Genomic DNA, 17,954 nt, shown 5'->3' with positions numbered 1-17,954 from the left:
ATGACTGGTTAGACTGTAACAACCAGTTACACCCAGGAAAGTGTTTATTTAACTAGAGGTTGTAATTAGTTTGGCTTTTTTTGTTTGTTTGGCATTTTGTTGTTGTGTTTGCTGTTTTTTTTTGTTTTTTTTTTTTTTGGGGGTTAAGTTTTTTGGCTTTTTTTGTTTGTTTGGCATTTTGTTGTTGTGTTTGCTGTTTTTGTGAAGGTTTTGTTCATTTGCTTTATGCAGTAGAATTGCGCTGTATTACAATGATGAGTTTGGGGTTACTTAGAGTAATCTGGAAGATGCTAAATAACACTAAATCTTTAAGTCAATCTAAAATTTGAGAAGTCTGACTCTATCACATGAGATACAAAGAGTCAAGATTGCTGTGCCTGTATGTTTACATTACCTGAAGTCCAGGATGCTCCAGCCAGAGAATAAATATTGCACACAAAAGTAAGATCTTCAAGACCAGAAATCATTTTACACCTTCACTGCCTGGACATTTTAGAAAGCAAGAAGATGTAAAAGATTACCTCCTGTACTACAGCAATACTCAGCCAGGCAGCTTGTAGAGAGAATCCAACTGGAGGGGAATATTTCCTCTCAAAAACACAAGTAATATTTGAGCCTTTCCTTTCTTAGAAGAATTCTGCATTTCAAAAACAGCTAGAAAATGCTTCCTCATATAAAACCTTTTTTTCCCTGGCTTTTCCTGTTTCAAATTTTACAGTGGGGCTTTGCCTTTCTTCTAAGAGGCAGTGAAAATCAATTTTATACTGTTGTTGGAACACAGGTCTCCCCCTGTGTATCATTCCAAAATAACACAGAAAACAATAAAATACTTTTGATAACAAAACAGTAATTCATGCTCAAGGTTAATTCTATGTTGTCCACAAACAAAACATTTAAATATTYTGAAGAAAACTGAGAACATTCCCTTGGTGCTCTAACACAAGCAGACTTTCTGCTTGACTGCATTTAGCATCTACAGTCTGCACTGAGCCAGGCAATGCAGTGGCACAAGCTCACATGCCAGTAAGCTCTACAACCCCAGAACAGGAATATGCTAACCAAATTCCCCATGGACTGTGTGCCTGCAAAACTACAACTTCAGAACAACAGCCTAGACCAGCTTCATAGAAAGACCTCTGATGGGATACATAAAGAAAGGCTGAAGTGTCCCTGTGTTGACCAAATGATGATGCGTTCTGACGTCAAAACAAAATGCCCATCAGATCCGGCTCTCTATGTACAAAGACTGTCAACCTGAAGATAATGTTTCTTGAATAATCTGAGATTATTCTCTTTCTTTACTGAAATCAGAAATAGTGACAACGAAGCGCAAGGTTTGTGGCGAGTGTAGCTGAAGTACGAAAGTACATTCATCCGTGTGTAGTCGGTATTAGTCCAAACCCCAAATGCAAGAACACGCAAATAGCGGAATGCCCGTCAAGCATTTGTAACTTTGTAACACCAATGACTGCACGGCACAGYCCAACACTGCCTCCAAGGATGCAATCTACTGAGCACAGCTGCACTTTGGATCCACAAAACTGAGAGAAGTTTCCAGATAAAGACAAAAATAAGCAGATGGGAAGGAAAACAGGCATCCTTGGGCATGCTGTCCAAGGCACAGGAAGTATGACTGGCAAAAGCAAAACAAGCTAAAAARCAACTGAATCCAGGGGGAGGAGGGCAAGAAGCAGAAAACAACAGCGACAAGAGGGAAGAAATGAAGACAGATCTCTGGCCTCATCACCTTCACCCTGGAGAGTGAGAGGACCTCAGCCACCAGTGCCAGCTGTACAGCAGCAGCTGCAAGTGACTGTGTGGTCAGCAAATTTAGTGCTTTAGATCAACAAGCATTAGACACTATCAGTTATATGCACACAGCAATAGTAATTGTTACAATGCAGGAGCTAAAATTAGCACAAAGTGTGTTAAGGAGTTAATTCAACCGTTTTGTTCTCAAATCTGAAACCAGCCATATTTATCAGTCTTCTAACTGCTTTCACTGCATGGCTCCAATTCCTTGAGAGACATACAGACACATTCAAGAATATATATATAGATACACACATATGTATATCTAAGCATATCTATATTCATATACACAGGTTATACATAAATTCAGCTGCAACATGAGCAGGATTTGACTAGACCAAACAATATAAATGGGGGGGAAAAGAAGCTACATGGGAAACTGAAGCAGTAGATTTAAGAATGAATTGCAAGCAAATGCAAATTCCTGAATTTAGTTAGRTGCTGATCAGCAAGCATGGGGATGGGTAGTTGGTCCATGCCTTTGGAGCAGTGGAGGGGCCAGGCAGGCAGTATCAGAGGAGACCCCACTGTGGTGCTCAGTGCCAGACTCTGCCCGTTTTTCCTACCAGCTGTGCAACAGCGAGGTTAACAGAAGAAAGGCACAAGGAAGGCAAAATAGGCCATGGAACTAACACATTAACAGCATGCATTCTTATATCCAATATATTTTAGTTTCCAGACTTATCTGCTAAAGGTGTTAAATAAAACCCTTGAAGATCTGTGCAAAGAGAACAGAAACACGGTGGTTGCTTTGAGATGCACCTTCCTCTCCACACCTCCTTCATATGAATATTCATGGCACTGGTAAATAATTGAAATGCAAAGTTCCTAAATCTGTTATTAAAAACTGTGAATAAAAATTCATAGTAGAGAAAAACACTGCATACAAGTTCCTTGATGCTTAAAGGACTTTGTGCTATGCTATGAGACCACAGCAAGTTCAAAGCTTCCTCTACCTTTCAGAATTGCCAAGTACTAGATATTAATAATTCAGTCTTTGCTTAATAGTCTCATATGACGTCATTGCTACTGCACTTGGGAATTCCTCCCACCATTTCACAGAGCTGTTTTTAATCTCTTACCTGTAATAAAAGCCAAGCAGAGATTGATTCTGCAACAAATAAAGCTGTCTAACCATGTGCTACTTTCAGTAATTGGATGTAAAGTAACAGCTACATCAATGCTTGCAGAGTATTTTCTGCTGTGCACCTAAGCTCCCTTCACAGGCTTTATTTCTTTAAGGCACAAAAGGTCAAGCTCAAACATTATTTTGTTTGAAGTAGAATAAACATGTGCATGAAAGAACAGGTATCCTTTACTTCAATTTGATTTGAAAACCTCTTCTCACTGGGGATGAAGACTGTTCACCTTTCTTCAATTTTTTTTTTTTTTACCAGAGTGGTAGCATCCAACGCGTTGAACTTCTTACTATTTTAAGAGCAGAAATAGGGCTGAAAATTCCCTTTTTAGGATCCTGCTACACCTCTGAGGAAGAACTGTATTCTGGAGGCACTTGGGATAACACCCTTCATTCGTTAATGTGTGTGYTTACATGTAGCCCTACTATTACCACAGTTATTTCTAATTTACTATTACCATAGAGTTTCATCATTCCAATAAAAAGTATGTCCCAGGGTTCATTGCTATMATCAAGTAGGTAACTCATTTTAATTACTCTGATTTCAAGTTCTAGTTATTAAATCTTTTGTCACTTTTCTCCCAGATACTCATGAGCCTATTGAAATGTTTTGTTTTTTTTTTTGTGGCCTGACACAAATCCACTAGTTACTCATTCAATCTTCCATTTTACTAAGCCAAAATAAAAGTTCTGTAAGTCTCATAGTAATAGATCATTATCTTAGGAAGAAAATAATTCAGGGAAGGGTATTTTCTCTGAGTCCTGATTTTTCCAACATCCTCTGGAATGGTGATGCTAACAAGTATGTGCACTAGTTGTCTCACTGAATGTATCTGGATGTAACACCATTTTCCAATCCATCATCAGTTTTACCTATACATTCAAATTCAGATGAGCTAGTAGGAGATATATATGGTTATAGTCCACCTTGACACCCTGGATCATTTTTAGGATCCTACATTTTCAGCGTAGTCTTTCCTCTCATAAATGTACCTTGAATTCTTTGTTCACGATATGTGGAGTTTAAACATAACATTCTTGGACATRACCTGCTTGCCAAATAATCCACATTAATCTCTTCACTGTTTACTTCTTTTCTAACCACTAGTACTTTAACATAGCTTTTTATTTTCTTCTGGGTTATTGAAGGAATTGTTAAACAGAAGTACAATTTAACTTGAAGAAGCTGTTCAGTCAGTCATAATGCCACAAAAACGATTCAGCAGTAGAAACTTCATAACCCTTTAACATACAATCTGTTGGTATTACAAAACCAACATGGTATTTAAAATCAGAATGCATGACATTAAAAAGGTTTAAAAATGCTGAAGCACAGCCACTGTTTCCTTAATCGACTCAAAATTTACAATCTCCTCCCTTATTCAAAGACYTGTTCTGTACTTTGTTATTAACGACCTTCCAAGCTTCCAGTTTTCTTTCAGCTGTTTCCTTCAACAGTTTTTCTAATACGAGGTTCAGGGCTGATCTCAAGCTGTCTAGACCACATTTRGACAGGACTTCCTCCCATCTTTGACACTTTATTTTTTCACACTTTGAAACTGGCACTCTAGCATTATTTTTAAGGTTCATTAAAAACCAGCATCAGAAGCTGCCCAACATAAATTATTGGGGTTGCCTGTTTTAAGAGTATGTACTGATGTTCTGCTTCATTTTTAATAAATTCTCTGAGGTTTACATCAATAAAGGACAGGAATCTCGTCTGAAGTCTACAACTTTGCTGTCTTTTTAACATGTTAYAATACAGATGCTCTGACCAGGTAGGGCTGACAAAACTGCACTCTTTACAGAGACATGTACGCAGCAACATGATAAAAGATCAGAATTTTCAGACTAAGCTTGCATTTCAACCTGTTCAAAACATGCAAAAAATTAACAAAAAGGTCATGGAACAAACAAAAGCACTTGCAACAGTATTACATGGGTGATTTTTGATTAACACCAGCCTCTCTCCTTTATTCCCTTCCACATCAKAACACTCTGCCTTTACGACAGCTAAGCTGTGCATCAGTAACAATCATGATTTCTTTTAATGATTCACRAAGTGCTGAAGTTCACTGAATGTAAGGACACTCTCAACTGAGTGAGAGGCAGATAATGCTAGGTGACAACCATCATCATGCCAGACAGSAATCTCCAGTGTAACCAAATGCTGGAAGACAGAAACACCCATGAATTGCTGGCTGTTGCCCTTCCTCATTCTGCTCTCAGCATCAGCTGTATTTCTTCTTAGAAATCTCATCTTAAAGGAAGACAYTCTTCACTTCTACCTGCTCTTTTAATCAGCTTTTCCATCACAGGAGTTTGGTACCTTTTGACATCTTCTGAAGATGAGCTTCCATTCGTTTTCTGCCAGTCTGGCAAACCAAATGACCCATGTTAGTCTGTTCCCAACACTGGCATTTTCTTATGTTTTTTTTTCTTTTTTTTTCCCTGTCTCTTATGGGATCCATATGGTAATTCAAGCTGGAAGGCACCTCACATTGTCTCCCACYCAATCCCTGCTCAAAGCTGTGAGGTCATACTTTACACTGCTCAGGGCTTTTCTCCTGTCTGATCCTGAAAACACTAAGGATCAAGTCAGCACACCCTCTCTGAGCAGTCTGTTAGACAGGCTGAGCATTCCAAGTTCTTCCTCATATCCAGCTGGAAACTTTCCCATTTCAGCCTGTGAGTGTTGTCTCCAATCCTCTCATCACACACCCCTGTGGASTGGCTCCACCTTTGCAATAACCTTCTTGCAGCATTGGGTGGCTGYCATTAGGTCCCTCGAGGTTGCCTCTTCTCCACGCTGAATGAGTCCCTCTCCCTCAGCATCTCCTCACCCAGGGACTGACCCAGACCACTGAGCATTTTGGCAATCCTCCAGAATCCGTGAAAACTCAAGGGAAAAACAAAGACCGGGAAAAACACTGGAAAAATCTTAAATCCTAAWTTTAGAAAATAATGACACGAAAAGGCTGCTCTCAATGTGCTGGCTCATCTGCCCTTTTCCTGATAAATAAATKACAATTATGGCTTTAACAATAAAGTGTGTTTGACAGTGGCCTCATCTTTCTGGAAGCACACAGGGCTGAGAAGTGGTGAAATGTTGTTAACTCTATGTTGTAGTAAAGACAAACAGCCTACTACACTTCTATACACAGACAAGAGCAAGAAAATCCCTACAGTAAACAATTCTCTATCTGGGAAAAAACATATATGCTGCTCTTTCTACTAGACAATCTTTCCAGTAGGGTAACACCATGTTGGTTTTGCTTTCTTTTAAACTTTCTATATTAAAGCAGCACTCAGTTTTCAGATTTCACATTAATATGAAGATTTTTACAACCTGTATATTCGGTGATTAAGAAATTAGATTTATCTTGTCACAGCACATCCTTTCATTAAAGATTCATCCTTTCATTTCATTAAATAAATGGGCACCCATCAAGCGCCAGTACCCCATCAGCTACATTTACTTTTCCTTCTCTGCAACAGCTGCCACCTTTCTTTGAAGGAAGCTTTAAAAAAAAAACTTATCTGAAGTCATAACTGCTTCTCTTTGGTTAAGACAAATTCCTAGCGGAAGAGCACAACAGATTGTGAAATAGTTCAAAAAATCCTCAACTTGTTACACGTCAGACAGTCTTTCAAAGCTCAGTAGCACTTTAGAAAGCACAAAASATGCACACTGCTCCCAGGACTTATCTACAGGACCATTTCAGAGGCATAAATACACGCTTTGCAACTTTTTATCTTTTCCTCTTCTTCACATCACAAAGAAGTACAGGCAAAATAAAGGAATTACAAGTACATCCCTTTCCTGCCATGTTTTACCCCAAACTGAGCCCTTATTACAATTCTCATTATCATTTTATCTTTCTTAAACAGAATTCTAGTTTCTATCTCTGTACRGTATTTTCTTTCACAGATTTCCTCAACAATTTCCTGTTATGTTCTGTTCCCGCTTTCAATGTTTGTTTTCCATCTGTACATGTGGAACCACTTTTTTCAAATATCAGAACCATACAGTTTAAAGTTATCTTTCATTTTCTAGTTCCTTTCATGCTAATGCCTGGCATTATTATAAATATATTTCTCTACCTTTCTTTTTATTTTGAAAAAGTTTCTACTCCTGGTCTGTTTTGTAGTCTTTGACTACTCTTGTTTTCTCATTAYTTTCCAATTTACACCTTCTCTTATTATGCCCCTCTGTAAAGATCCTGTTACAATCTGTTCTTTCTCTACTGCTTCCCTCCTCYTCCTACTTCAAGTCTCCTTTCCTCATCTCAACCTGGCCCCCTCACCATTGGTCTTTATCGACTTTTTTTTCCTCCTCTTTCTCCTGAACACTATGTCCGAGTGACTGCCCGAAATAAAGCAACTATTTTAAAAAATCTCTAGAATTTCTCTTGCTATTGATTGTTGCCTTTACTAAAAAGCTCTCCTGAAACAAAGATAATACAGAATCAGGGAATCGTTTAGAAGAAAATCTTTAAGATCATCAAGTGCAACCAGAAATCTAACAAAAATTAATTTCCCCCAAAGCATTCTAATGTTTAAATTAACAAATTCCATTTCACAGATTCATCAGCTAGCAAAAGAAAGAAAATAACATTTTAAAAACATTTGTTTTATCAGATTCTCACTCCCACCACAACCTTATTTTATCTGAGGGCTATTTCACCAGTAAGAACTAAAAGAAAACTCAGATGGCTTTCAGCCTTCCTTCCCTAACATTCCTCTACTCACTCTTCCCAGGTAAACCTTGGATCATACACTGAAGAACGGAAGGGAAAATTGGAGTAATTGCCTTGAACTGTCAGTAGTTGATCTGCAGACTGAACTGCCATTCAACGTCAGAGAATCTGAATCAACCAGCTCAGCCACAAGAAGAACCTTGTGTTTAGCATTAGGACTGCAGAGAATGGCATCTTCAGTGAGAAGCAAAGCATTCAACTAGCCTCCTCTCGCACAGATTTTTTCCCCCAGCCCCTTAAAAGTAATTTCCTTGGTTCACTCATGTTACAAAGTCTGATAGAATTCAAAACCCTTCAGTATGTATCAGCTGCTCTTTGTAATCACCCATATCCGCGCCTTCCCACAGAAGATTTGTCCGTGCATAATCCCTTAGAGGAAAAAACCCACATAACAGACTTGACATTTACCACAGGGTTTAAGTGCATCCAGGAGCCCTTACCACAGTCAGCACAGTTATTAATACTTTGAAGGGACTCCCTGGAGTTTGTGGAAGTATCAAATCCTGACTCCAACAATGGCCTGCAGTGACTGAGCCAGTTCAGTATGCTCCTGCAGGTGAGAGCAGAGGATGTGATCTAACAAAAAGCTTTAAGGAGGCAGCAGATGAAAAGTAGATAAAAACCATAAAAACCTGCTTTGAGGACATAGGAATATAGGACAGAAAGCTAGGACTGAAGAATATGGGATGAAAAGCTAGGACACTAGGCATGGGACTTTAAACAGAAGCTAGACTGGAGTACTAGGATTGACCTGTCACACTGAGGAGMAACGTGGATGAAATAAGGTGGTATGAAGGAAGAGAATATACCAGGGTAAGTTATTGTCTTTTGCACCATTAGTTATCAAGAGCTTTAAGGGCAAATCACTGAATCAAAGCAAAAAATCTGGGCCTTCTGTAGCATAAATGCAGTATCCCAAGACAGCTAATTCTAGGTCTTGTGACGAGAAGTGAAATGTTCTAAAATAACCCTAGAATTAGAAAAACCACAGAGCTTGTTAAAAATGCCCATGCGCGTTTTATTAATAAAAACTAACAGTGCCAAGGTTAAACAAGTCAAACAATTATAGTCTCTTTATATTCCATAAAATATTACAGAAAAGTTTATTTGTGTTTCAATAAAAAGACTACTGTCTTAGAATAGGCAGCTGACAGTATTTGTGCAGTTAATTGTTTGTGAATAAATTTAAAAAGACTACCACCTGCCCTGAAATTCCTTTTATAAAAATGAACTATTAAAAATGATTGACAAATTTTGAGTTAAAAAACTTAAAACATTCTCTATATTTAATTTCAACTTTATAATAGATTACAGGAAGATGCTTATGAAACAAATACAAACATTTGTTTCAGTACATGTCTTTATATGATAGACTTATAAGTATGTAAACAACTATATAATAAAAAGTTTCCAAAGACTGCCTGTAAGAAATCAGGCAAATTTTACCATAAGCAATAAATCATTCCAAACCTTCAAGACATTTCATATAGCTGCACCAACTGGCAGTAAACATTTGCCAAAAACTTTGTATTCATATGTTCCAACAAACAGTGAAAAGTATATAAACTTGATGGAATCATAATGATATAATTTAAGGGAAAATAAGTTCACAACAACATTCTTGGAATTTAACATGTAAAAAAGTAGGACGTATATTTCTTGTTTGGTTCTTTGGACACTGCATGATTAACAAAAAATACTACTACATTAGCTCACTATCCCTCAAAGAGTGGCATAATCAAAATACACTCCAAATAAATTGCCATTCAGTGTATTCATTTTCCACAGAAGGATAGTATTTTATTTCTCAACAATGTGTCTACATTTTCTTTAGCAAACTTTGAAAGAACATTTGGGGCAAAATTCTTTTTCCTTCAAGTAAAAAAGAAAACCCAAACAAAAAACAACCAACAAACCAAAAATCCCTAAAACAAGAGTAAATAAAGGCTCTGCATTAACACACTGGTATCAAAAACACACATCCACACCACATTTAAAAATATCCTACATAAAACAATCCTTGTTTGCTTATCAGAGGTGCAATTTCTAAACTCAGAACTGCTTACCAATATTCTCCTTGGGGGATGGGGCAAAGTAACTTGAGACACTTCTCCCTAGAACAATTTATTCCTGAAGCCTGCTGAATTTTAACAAAAAAATAGTCTACAAGCAAAGGACATCAGTCGTCATCATCATTTTCATTAAAATCATCGTCATCATCATCATCATCCCCAACATAAGAAACTGGTGTTTCAACTCTGGAGCCACTGTACTGAGATCCATTGGAACTTGTAGCCAACATTCCATCTCCACCATTGGAAAAGTCACTAAGAAAAAAAAAAAAGAACAAAAAAAAACAGTTGGCATTGCTTAATGATTTCTCCTACATCTAGTCCATTCCTTTAATCAATCTGCCACTGCCACTTTATAAACCGCCTTTAAATATATACCCAAGTTGTCTCCAAAAAGCTGAAACAGTCTCAAGTAATTTTGAAGTGGTCCTTACTATGTTTCTTCCTTTAGGTTTAATGTAAAGTTTAAACCTTTCCACAGGCACTTTATAAACATGTTTTCCACATTTCTTCTAAAGTACATTTAGTGTTAAGGCTACACAGTTATCTAAACTCTTTAGTATCTTTACGTAGCGCTGGATATTCGCAAGTGAATCATGTCTTTCAGAATCACTAATCTTGATTCAAAGACCTGGGAAATTGAGGAATTCATAGCTTTTCCTTAACTACTTGATATTACATGGCCAACTGTCATGTTCTGTACTTTTAATCTGAAAATTTTTAGTTTACTTCTCATGGTGCAGTATTTTATTCTAATAGAGCCTGAAAATTCCTGTCTCCATTAGTACTTGCTATTTTGCCAATCTAATTACTGACTTTCTAAATAGTTTGCCAAACTTTTAAATTTGGCTACAAATACTTGAAAAAGTATTTAAAAAATCACAAAATAGTATCTCCCTTGAAAGACCTCCATATTAAAAAAGTGCTTTCAAAARTATGTTTGCCAGTAATTTTTAAAATGCTAATCCACTTAGTACACATTTTCAATCATGCACACTTGTTCCTGCATGGAGCCAATTCAATGGTCTATCAACACACAATAAAATTGCAGGGGTATATCCTAGAAGCTCACAAGAAAAACATATCCAGTAAGACACTTTCAAGAGTTTCTGCTGCTCTGCTTATTCAGAAGCAAGACTCTTAAGATATCTCCCTAGCTGTAGTCAGATGACTTACAACAGTTCTGCCACAATTATCTGCAAAAGCCGTTTCAAAAGCAAAGAAAACAAAACAGAAAGAGATTATTCTTGTGTTTCTGTAAACCTTGAAAGTACAAACCCAAAATCTGTTCTCCTCTCTTGTTCATAAAAATATAACTGGCTTTCATAATTGGGTATCCTAATAAGTAAGACAAAGAAACTGGATGAAGGTTATTGGTAGCAGCATCTTCAGTTTTCTGCAGACTTTCTTTAGAGACCTTGTTAAATAGATGTACAGCTTTTATTTGCCTTGACAGCACAACTTATATGACCATGAATGTTCATGGCCACTGCCATGAATATTCATATATATGCTATAATTAAACAGGATTTGTCACTCTCCTTTGCCAAACTCCTAAGAAATAGAAATGGTAGAMGTTCTTGTGCTCTCACCATGATAATGAACCCCAGTCAGCCTCTGGTTTACTACTGGCCTCTGGCTAACAGTGGCCTATTCAAATTTCAAAGTCTTTAAAACACATGGTCTCTTTTTCACTACCCCWTGCTCATTACCACAGAAGGAACCTTAGTGAAAACAGTTGATTTTAGGTRCTATTCAGCATCTCTAAAGATATTCTGGCAGAATTCTCAATCAAGCTTCAGTTCCCGTGCACAAAACATGCAAAACTTAATCCAAGCATTTGTTAAAAATGTCAAACGTTTCAATGATCATAGATTCAATTGGGTTAGAAAAGACCTCAGAGATCACAGAATCCAACTRCTGAATATTTGACTCATTTTACAATCTTGTGGAGCTCACAGAAGGACAACTTTTTGATTAATACAGCAATAAGAAACTAGTGAGTAAAAAAGTTAAATACAAGTTATGGCTTATCACACTACCAGCTTCTGATTGCTGTTTAAAAACCCAAACACCAAAATCTTTTTTTAAGTTAGACACTGATTACCAAGGAGRAATCTTTCCCATATTTTATCTTTAGAGAGTTATCTGTTTTCTTGTCACAAACTCTGAACTAGAAAAAACCCACAAGCAAACAACACATTCAAGATTAACATCAGTCTAACACCTTTCCACTATACAGAACACCTTTCCACTATACAGGAAAAGTTTTCTTTAATGACACTGCTAAGAACCACCATAGAAGTGATGTCTGAGAATACACTTATCCACACCACATTTAATCAAATCAGAACTTGTTTCATGGAGCATTCAATATCCAAGTTTCTTTGATGACCACTGATTTTAAAAACTAATAGAAAACTTCATTTCACCTGGCTGAAAATCTTGTGCCGTTTGATGCAGAACCTGATGAAGATGTGACATATACACTGCTGATTGATCCCTGAGCCATTTCTGTAAAACAACAACACACATTTCAGGAGTACTTCCAAACAAACCCATCTAATTCCATGGAAATGYTTAATCCTYTTAAGTCCARAAAAGGAGTCTTGCAGCCCAGACAWCAAAACATAYTGMCATACTATATCCAAAAGAGCATAATTTTAAAATAGGCTGGTGCAACAAKATTTCAAAATACACTTTAAAAATCCATTTATTTTGAAGTAAGCAAGATATCCCTTCGGTATTCATGATATGCTTGCACTTACTACCTTTTGCCTTTGCAAGTGAATCAAGCATAAATACTGTCCTCTTAAAAGAACTACACACTGCAAAGACCTACTTGWGTGGCACAATGTAAAATGTTTTGCAAAGACCAATAGTCCATTCTTTATCAGTCACTGTGTTTTTTGCTCCCTAAAGCACACTAAGAAGCAGATAAATTTGAGAACTTGACAGAAATCTTTACCACAAACCAGTGGAAATTAACAGATCTAAGGTATTTTCATGGTTTTTCTTAGAGTCCTGTATTAAGGAGGAAAACAAAACAACGMTTTTTGGAGTAACCAACCTGTCACATATGGTTCCAGAGCTTTAGGAACCAAACTCCTTGCAATTTTTAGGTCCTCTGCTGAACAGCTTCCAGATTCTAGCCCACAAGCCATTCCCATTCGTTTTAGTACTTCTATATCGTCGTGAATTTCRAAAGTATTGTCAAAATTAAATAGATATTCAAATCTGGAGAGGAAAAAAATGTCTCAATTAGCTTCAATKACTTTAATTACCTTTCCATTTTCAGGAACTGCAGTATTTGAAAAGCTTTGCACCATGTTAAGTGCGTTAGTGACACATCACTTWATGCAATCAAATTTTTCAAGATCTATGTATTTGTTCATGACTGCTTACATTCAGCTTTTATTTAGCTGATAAAAAATACAGCTTTTTGAACCAAAAGTGAAGAACAGCAGTCCTGAAAGTGAAATCCATTTYCAATTCTGCTGATTGCATTTCACAGTGTTAAAGCCAAAGGAGAACACTACTTGACTGAGTGTAACATAAAACACCATCAGAGTTGCCTGATGATCTTTAGCTAGCAAATCTTACATAAGTTATTACATGTGAACCAGTTAGTCTATTTATTAAAAAGGTATGTGAAACAGCTGACTGAAATGAATGTTCTCAATATACAAAAGCCACAAGTATGTTAAGTTTCTATTTAATTTTTAACAAATCCACATGAACACTTATATAAACTCAGAGCTCCACCAAAAGTCAGACAGGAAACTTTTTTAGCTTACTTGTCATTGGAAATACTACAGTCAATCACTGTCTTCTTGCTGGTGTTCACAATGATAAATGGCAAATGGATGACAGAATTGGAAGGTGGAGGTCGGTTTGCCTGCTGTTCTGCTTGACGGTTTCGCTGGACGAGGTTCTTAAAGGCAATTTGCTAGAAAAAGCAACAGCAAWATCAAAATATGAATGAAGCTTTTAGGGTGACATGAACAAAAAATCCCTCAGATGAAGAATTCCAGCAATGGTTGCAGCAAGTATGTGCAGAAAAGGAAAGAGCGTTTACCATATTCCTGCATGTTGAGATGCAAGAAGAGTCACAGATCAGAGTATTGAAAAAGATGAGACAAAAAGATCAGAAAAAAAATGCACATTCTACTAACTACATCAGGACAATTCCTGGACAGATCCTTGACAAAATGGAGAGATACCAATGATTGGAAAAACAAATTTTCATATAGCATCCTATTTACTCTCCATTTACTCTTCCCTACTAAGTACTGCACTCCAAAAAATACACCTGAATGTTAATACTGAAATGAATTACATGCTAAAAAAGTTAATGTTTGGGATTTGAATATCTGGCATTAGGCTTATGAATTACCCCTTTAAGATTAGTGACTTTAACATCTTACTAAAATTGCTTTTTACAATGGAATGTTACCATTTCAAAAATTAGTAATTTAATTAATTAAAAACCAGTAAAACTCAAGTTATAAATAGTACAATAAGCTACTGAACAAAGTATTTTTCTGGTCATGAAATCAAATGAAACAAAYAAGAATTAAGACCAAAATTTAAAGCCAGCTGAGAGACTGATAAAAATCAGGCAGCTGTCCCACAGCTATCTGTATTTTCTTTCTGCATCCCCAAGATTCTCATTCCTACTGTGTAGGTAACACAAGTACCAAGGAATACATGTCAGTGAACCAGCAGCACAGTGACTTGGGAAATAAGACTACTGATTCCCCCAGTGCAGTAGGGAAAACGTGGGAAAGAGTTCAGTCACTGCTTCACAGTGGTTAAGCCACTTACACACCAGTGGCAGTGAGTCTTTAGAGGGGCACAAGGCAGACCTGTATGACAGACAACCTCTACAATCACATAATTTTAGCTATCAATGTTAACACACGAGAAAAATCTAGATACAAGAACTGAATTGGAAAATTCAGAGGATACAGTATGAAATAATGCTCCTAACAGCATAAATCTTGTTCAAACATACTTGAAACTCCAAACAAATTAATCATMATTCATGGAAGGCTGATGGCTTCCCCAACAGTAATGGCCAACAGCATAATCTGAACTACAGATAAACTACAGTGTTAAACAAAAACTGCATACACCTTATCCTGAAATTCACCTCTAGTCTTCCTAGAAGTTTCCCATCCCTTACAGTGGGATAAAAAAAGAAGAATATAGATATAAGTTACCTTGCCCTATAGACAAGAGTACCTTGACTGTACCTGTAGAATGAGTTCTTGTAGTTGAGACTGTTTTTGCTTTATTCTTTCAATTCTTCTCTGTTTCTCCACCTTAAGATAGAAAAAAGGCACTGGTCAGTTTTTTGGTTTTAACTAGCATTTTATGCCAACATTTTCTCCCCCTAAAATCATTTCAATACCAGAGAATTGGAAGGAGGAGATATCATATAAATCAATCATTAATGTTCTACACATAATTTAGACACTTAACTATTAAGGAACATCAGTACTAACAAAAATGCTAGATGGAAACTAACAAAAAGCAGAATTGGAACCCTGGGGAATAAAACACAACAGTCTGTAAGAAGATAAAAACATCTTTGCAAACAGAAGTTATGTCTCAAAGGGTTACTGGAATTCTCTCAAAGGGGCAAAGATAGACAAGAAGGATCCACTTGATGCAGAGTCTATTGATACTGGAGTTATCAGGAAAGATCCATCAAAGATGCTTAAAGACTGTTAAGGAGATGAAGCTGTTAAGGAGACCAAGGTTAAGGCCTCACAGTATTTAATATGTACTAAATAATAACAAAAAAGGTAAGAAACAGAAAGCTAGGAAATACACAGCTTTCCCAGTGGAAGAAGAAGATTCCCACAAGGACTTAACTGACAGACTGTTACTCAAAGTATAGACAGTCAGATTAAAATGACAAGGTGACAGAACCTACTGGCAATGCTGGGTCACSTGGCATAGTTAAAACAGAGTTTGTCATAAAACAAACTGGAAGTGWTTTGTAGCCCTTAGTAATTACATCATCTACTCTGTTTCTGGTATATAGTATGTGTGAAAAACTGGTATACAGAATGTGTGAATATAGTGTGTGTGAAAACAACTTAATCCATACATATTTAAGAAATAAATTACATTCAGCAGAGATCCTAAATTATGGTATCTGCAAAATCCATCACTCAATATACCATGACAGCCAAAGATTTGAATTATTAGGCAAGAAACAGAGGACCACAGACATTATCACTACATCACTCTATGAAGCAGAATGTTTACACCTTGAATTCTGATGGTCCTATTTCAAGACAAGCATACAAAGGAGCAATCAGGATCACAAATAACACAGAACAGACTCCATGCAAGAGAAAATTAATAAATTAGGACTCTACTGAAAGGAGAATGAAATAATGGAGGAGAACATGAGAGACCCCTATAAATACAATGAATAGGATGGGGAAAGTGAAAAACGAATGATTAGGTCACCAAGACTTCCAATTAAAAAATATTCAGAGAATATAAACTAAATACAGTATGTTAAAAACCAAACAAAAGATTTTTCATAAGAAGCTTCTCATGTACCTGAAACTCACTGCCACAAATGAGTCAATATTAAAAGTAAACTTTGAAAAATGAATAAAAACTCCTGTAAGAGTGTGTGTTCAGAACACACAAATTAAAAAAGAGTCAAAGAGAACCATACTMTTTTATGTTGCTATCTCAGAAGATTATGGACAAGATTATTATATTGTTTCAGAACATATTAAAGCTGTAAACATTTACTCAGACAAAACTATTGTGAATTTTCAAATGCAYATACCTCCAAATTCTGACATTCCTGAGCCGAGTTAGTAGGTAGACCAATCCATTTGATTTCCTTCTTCTCCTTAGAGATAATGTTCATGGCCATAAGGACATTTAAGGCATCATAGACACGTCGTCTAATATTCTTCTGGTCATAAGCCTGCTGTAGACATAGTGCATTAATCAAAAATACACCTGTGTCAAAAATATTTGAAAATAAACATATTACAGCAAATGGGTAAACTCAGTTAACATCTGAACTGTTTCATTTAGCTGCAGAAACATAGAAAAATCTCAAAAGAAATTTCTCTTCCCCCATTCAGTTCACATGTAATTGACTTCCCATATACTTACTGATTCATTTGGTGAAATGTGATTATCAGTGGTAGTGAATTCTGCAACCAACTCGTCTGCCACCTCATTGTATGAGGTGGTTCCTTTTCTTTGTACCTTCTCACAAACCTTCATAGAGAAATGACGTAAACCCTTGCCATTCTTCTCGCCTTTTTTGTTCCGCTTCCTAAATATACGTATAATATATATTTTAAGAAGATTTCAACTTTGGAATATTTGATGTCTCTTTTTCAAATACAGGCACACTGCTGTAAAAAACCCAAGCCTTCCCTTTTCTCCTGSTTCTTACCCCTTCCCAACATTCTCTCCTATATTTTTTCCCTATCATTTACAATATTTATAAACAATTCTAGTATCTTGATGCTGAAACACAATACAAATTCATTCTTTTGCCAACTTTGCTAGCTCCAGTAGAATCACAAAATCATGGAATAGTTTGGGCTGGAAGGGATCTTTAAAGGTCATCTAGCCTCCTGCACTGAGCCAGGGTATCTTCAACTCAGTTAGGYTGCCTAAAGCCCTATCCAATCTGGCCTGAAATGTTCCCAGTAGCCGACAATAAATTAACGAAAGGGATATTCCTTAAAGAAGTCAATAAAGAAAACCTTCCAAACTTCAAGACAAGAAGAGATAAGGGGATAAATACTAAAACATGAAAACTGAATCAGAGGAGAGAACTTTTTTGTCCTTTTAAAAAACTTTTATTTTTAATTTTAAGTAGCACATGTAGTATGACCACAAAAAAAATTAGATTGATTGAGCATTTTCTATGCAATTGATACTGGTATTGGTTGAACTCACTAATKACACTATTACTATAACACAGATTTGAAGTTATACAGTATATGAAATTGCTATTGGAACTTCAAAGTTACAAGATACAAGCAGTATTACAAAGTTWTCTGCTTTGCAAAGTTTTTTAAATAAAAAGTTCCTTGTAACTAGAGGAAAAATACAAGTATCAACAAAATTAGTGTCAGCAAGGAGCAATCTCAATTCTTACATCTCATT

The 17,954-nt window shown here is 36.4% G+C and overlaps 1 protein-coding gene across 4 annotated transcripts in view; it reads right to left on the bottom strand.

Moving 5' to 3' along the window:
• Positions 1-8,688: 8,688 nt before the first annotated feature.
• Positions 8,689-17,954, bottom strand: part of TFDP1 (transcription factor Dp-1) — a 38,566-nt gene continuing 29,300 nt past the window's right edge. For 2 of the 4 annotated variants that reach the window (XM_057363643.1, XM_057363636.1), the window contains exons 6-12: positions 16,944-17,109; positions 16,606-16,752; positions 15,041-15,109; positions 13,580-13,731; positions 12,853-13,019; positions 12,215-12,296; positions 8,690-10,037 (exon numbers count right to left, since the gene is read on the bottom strand). In XM_057363643.1, coding sequence (XP_057219626.1) covers positions 9,890-10,037; positions 12,215-12,296; positions 12,853-13,019; positions 13,580-13,731; positions 15,041-15,109; positions 16,606-16,752; positions 16,944-17,109 — 931 coding nt within the window. In that variant the 3' untranslated portion in view covers positions 8,690-9,889. Of the gene's footprint in view, positions 10,038-12,214; positions 12,297-12,852; positions 13,020-13,579; positions 13,732-15,040; positions 15,110-16,605; positions 16,753-16,943; positions 17,110-17,954 lie in introns of all 4 variants that reach the window. The other 2 variants (XM_057363649.1, XM_057363659.1) reach the window with 2 other exon arrangements.

The sequence above is a fragment of the Malurus melanocephalus genome, unplaced genomic scaffold (assembly GCF_030028575.1).
Source record: "Malurus melanocephalus ecotype Western Australia unplaced genomic scaffold, MMel_1.1 scaffold_1, whole genome shotgun sequence".
Classification (NCBI taxonomy): domain Eukaryota; kingdom Metazoa; phylum Chordata; class Aves; order Passeriformes; family Maluridae; genus Malurus; species Malurus melanocephalus.
Note: the sequence above shows the minus strand (reverse complement) of the source record. Positions and strands in the feature narration are given on the sequence as shown.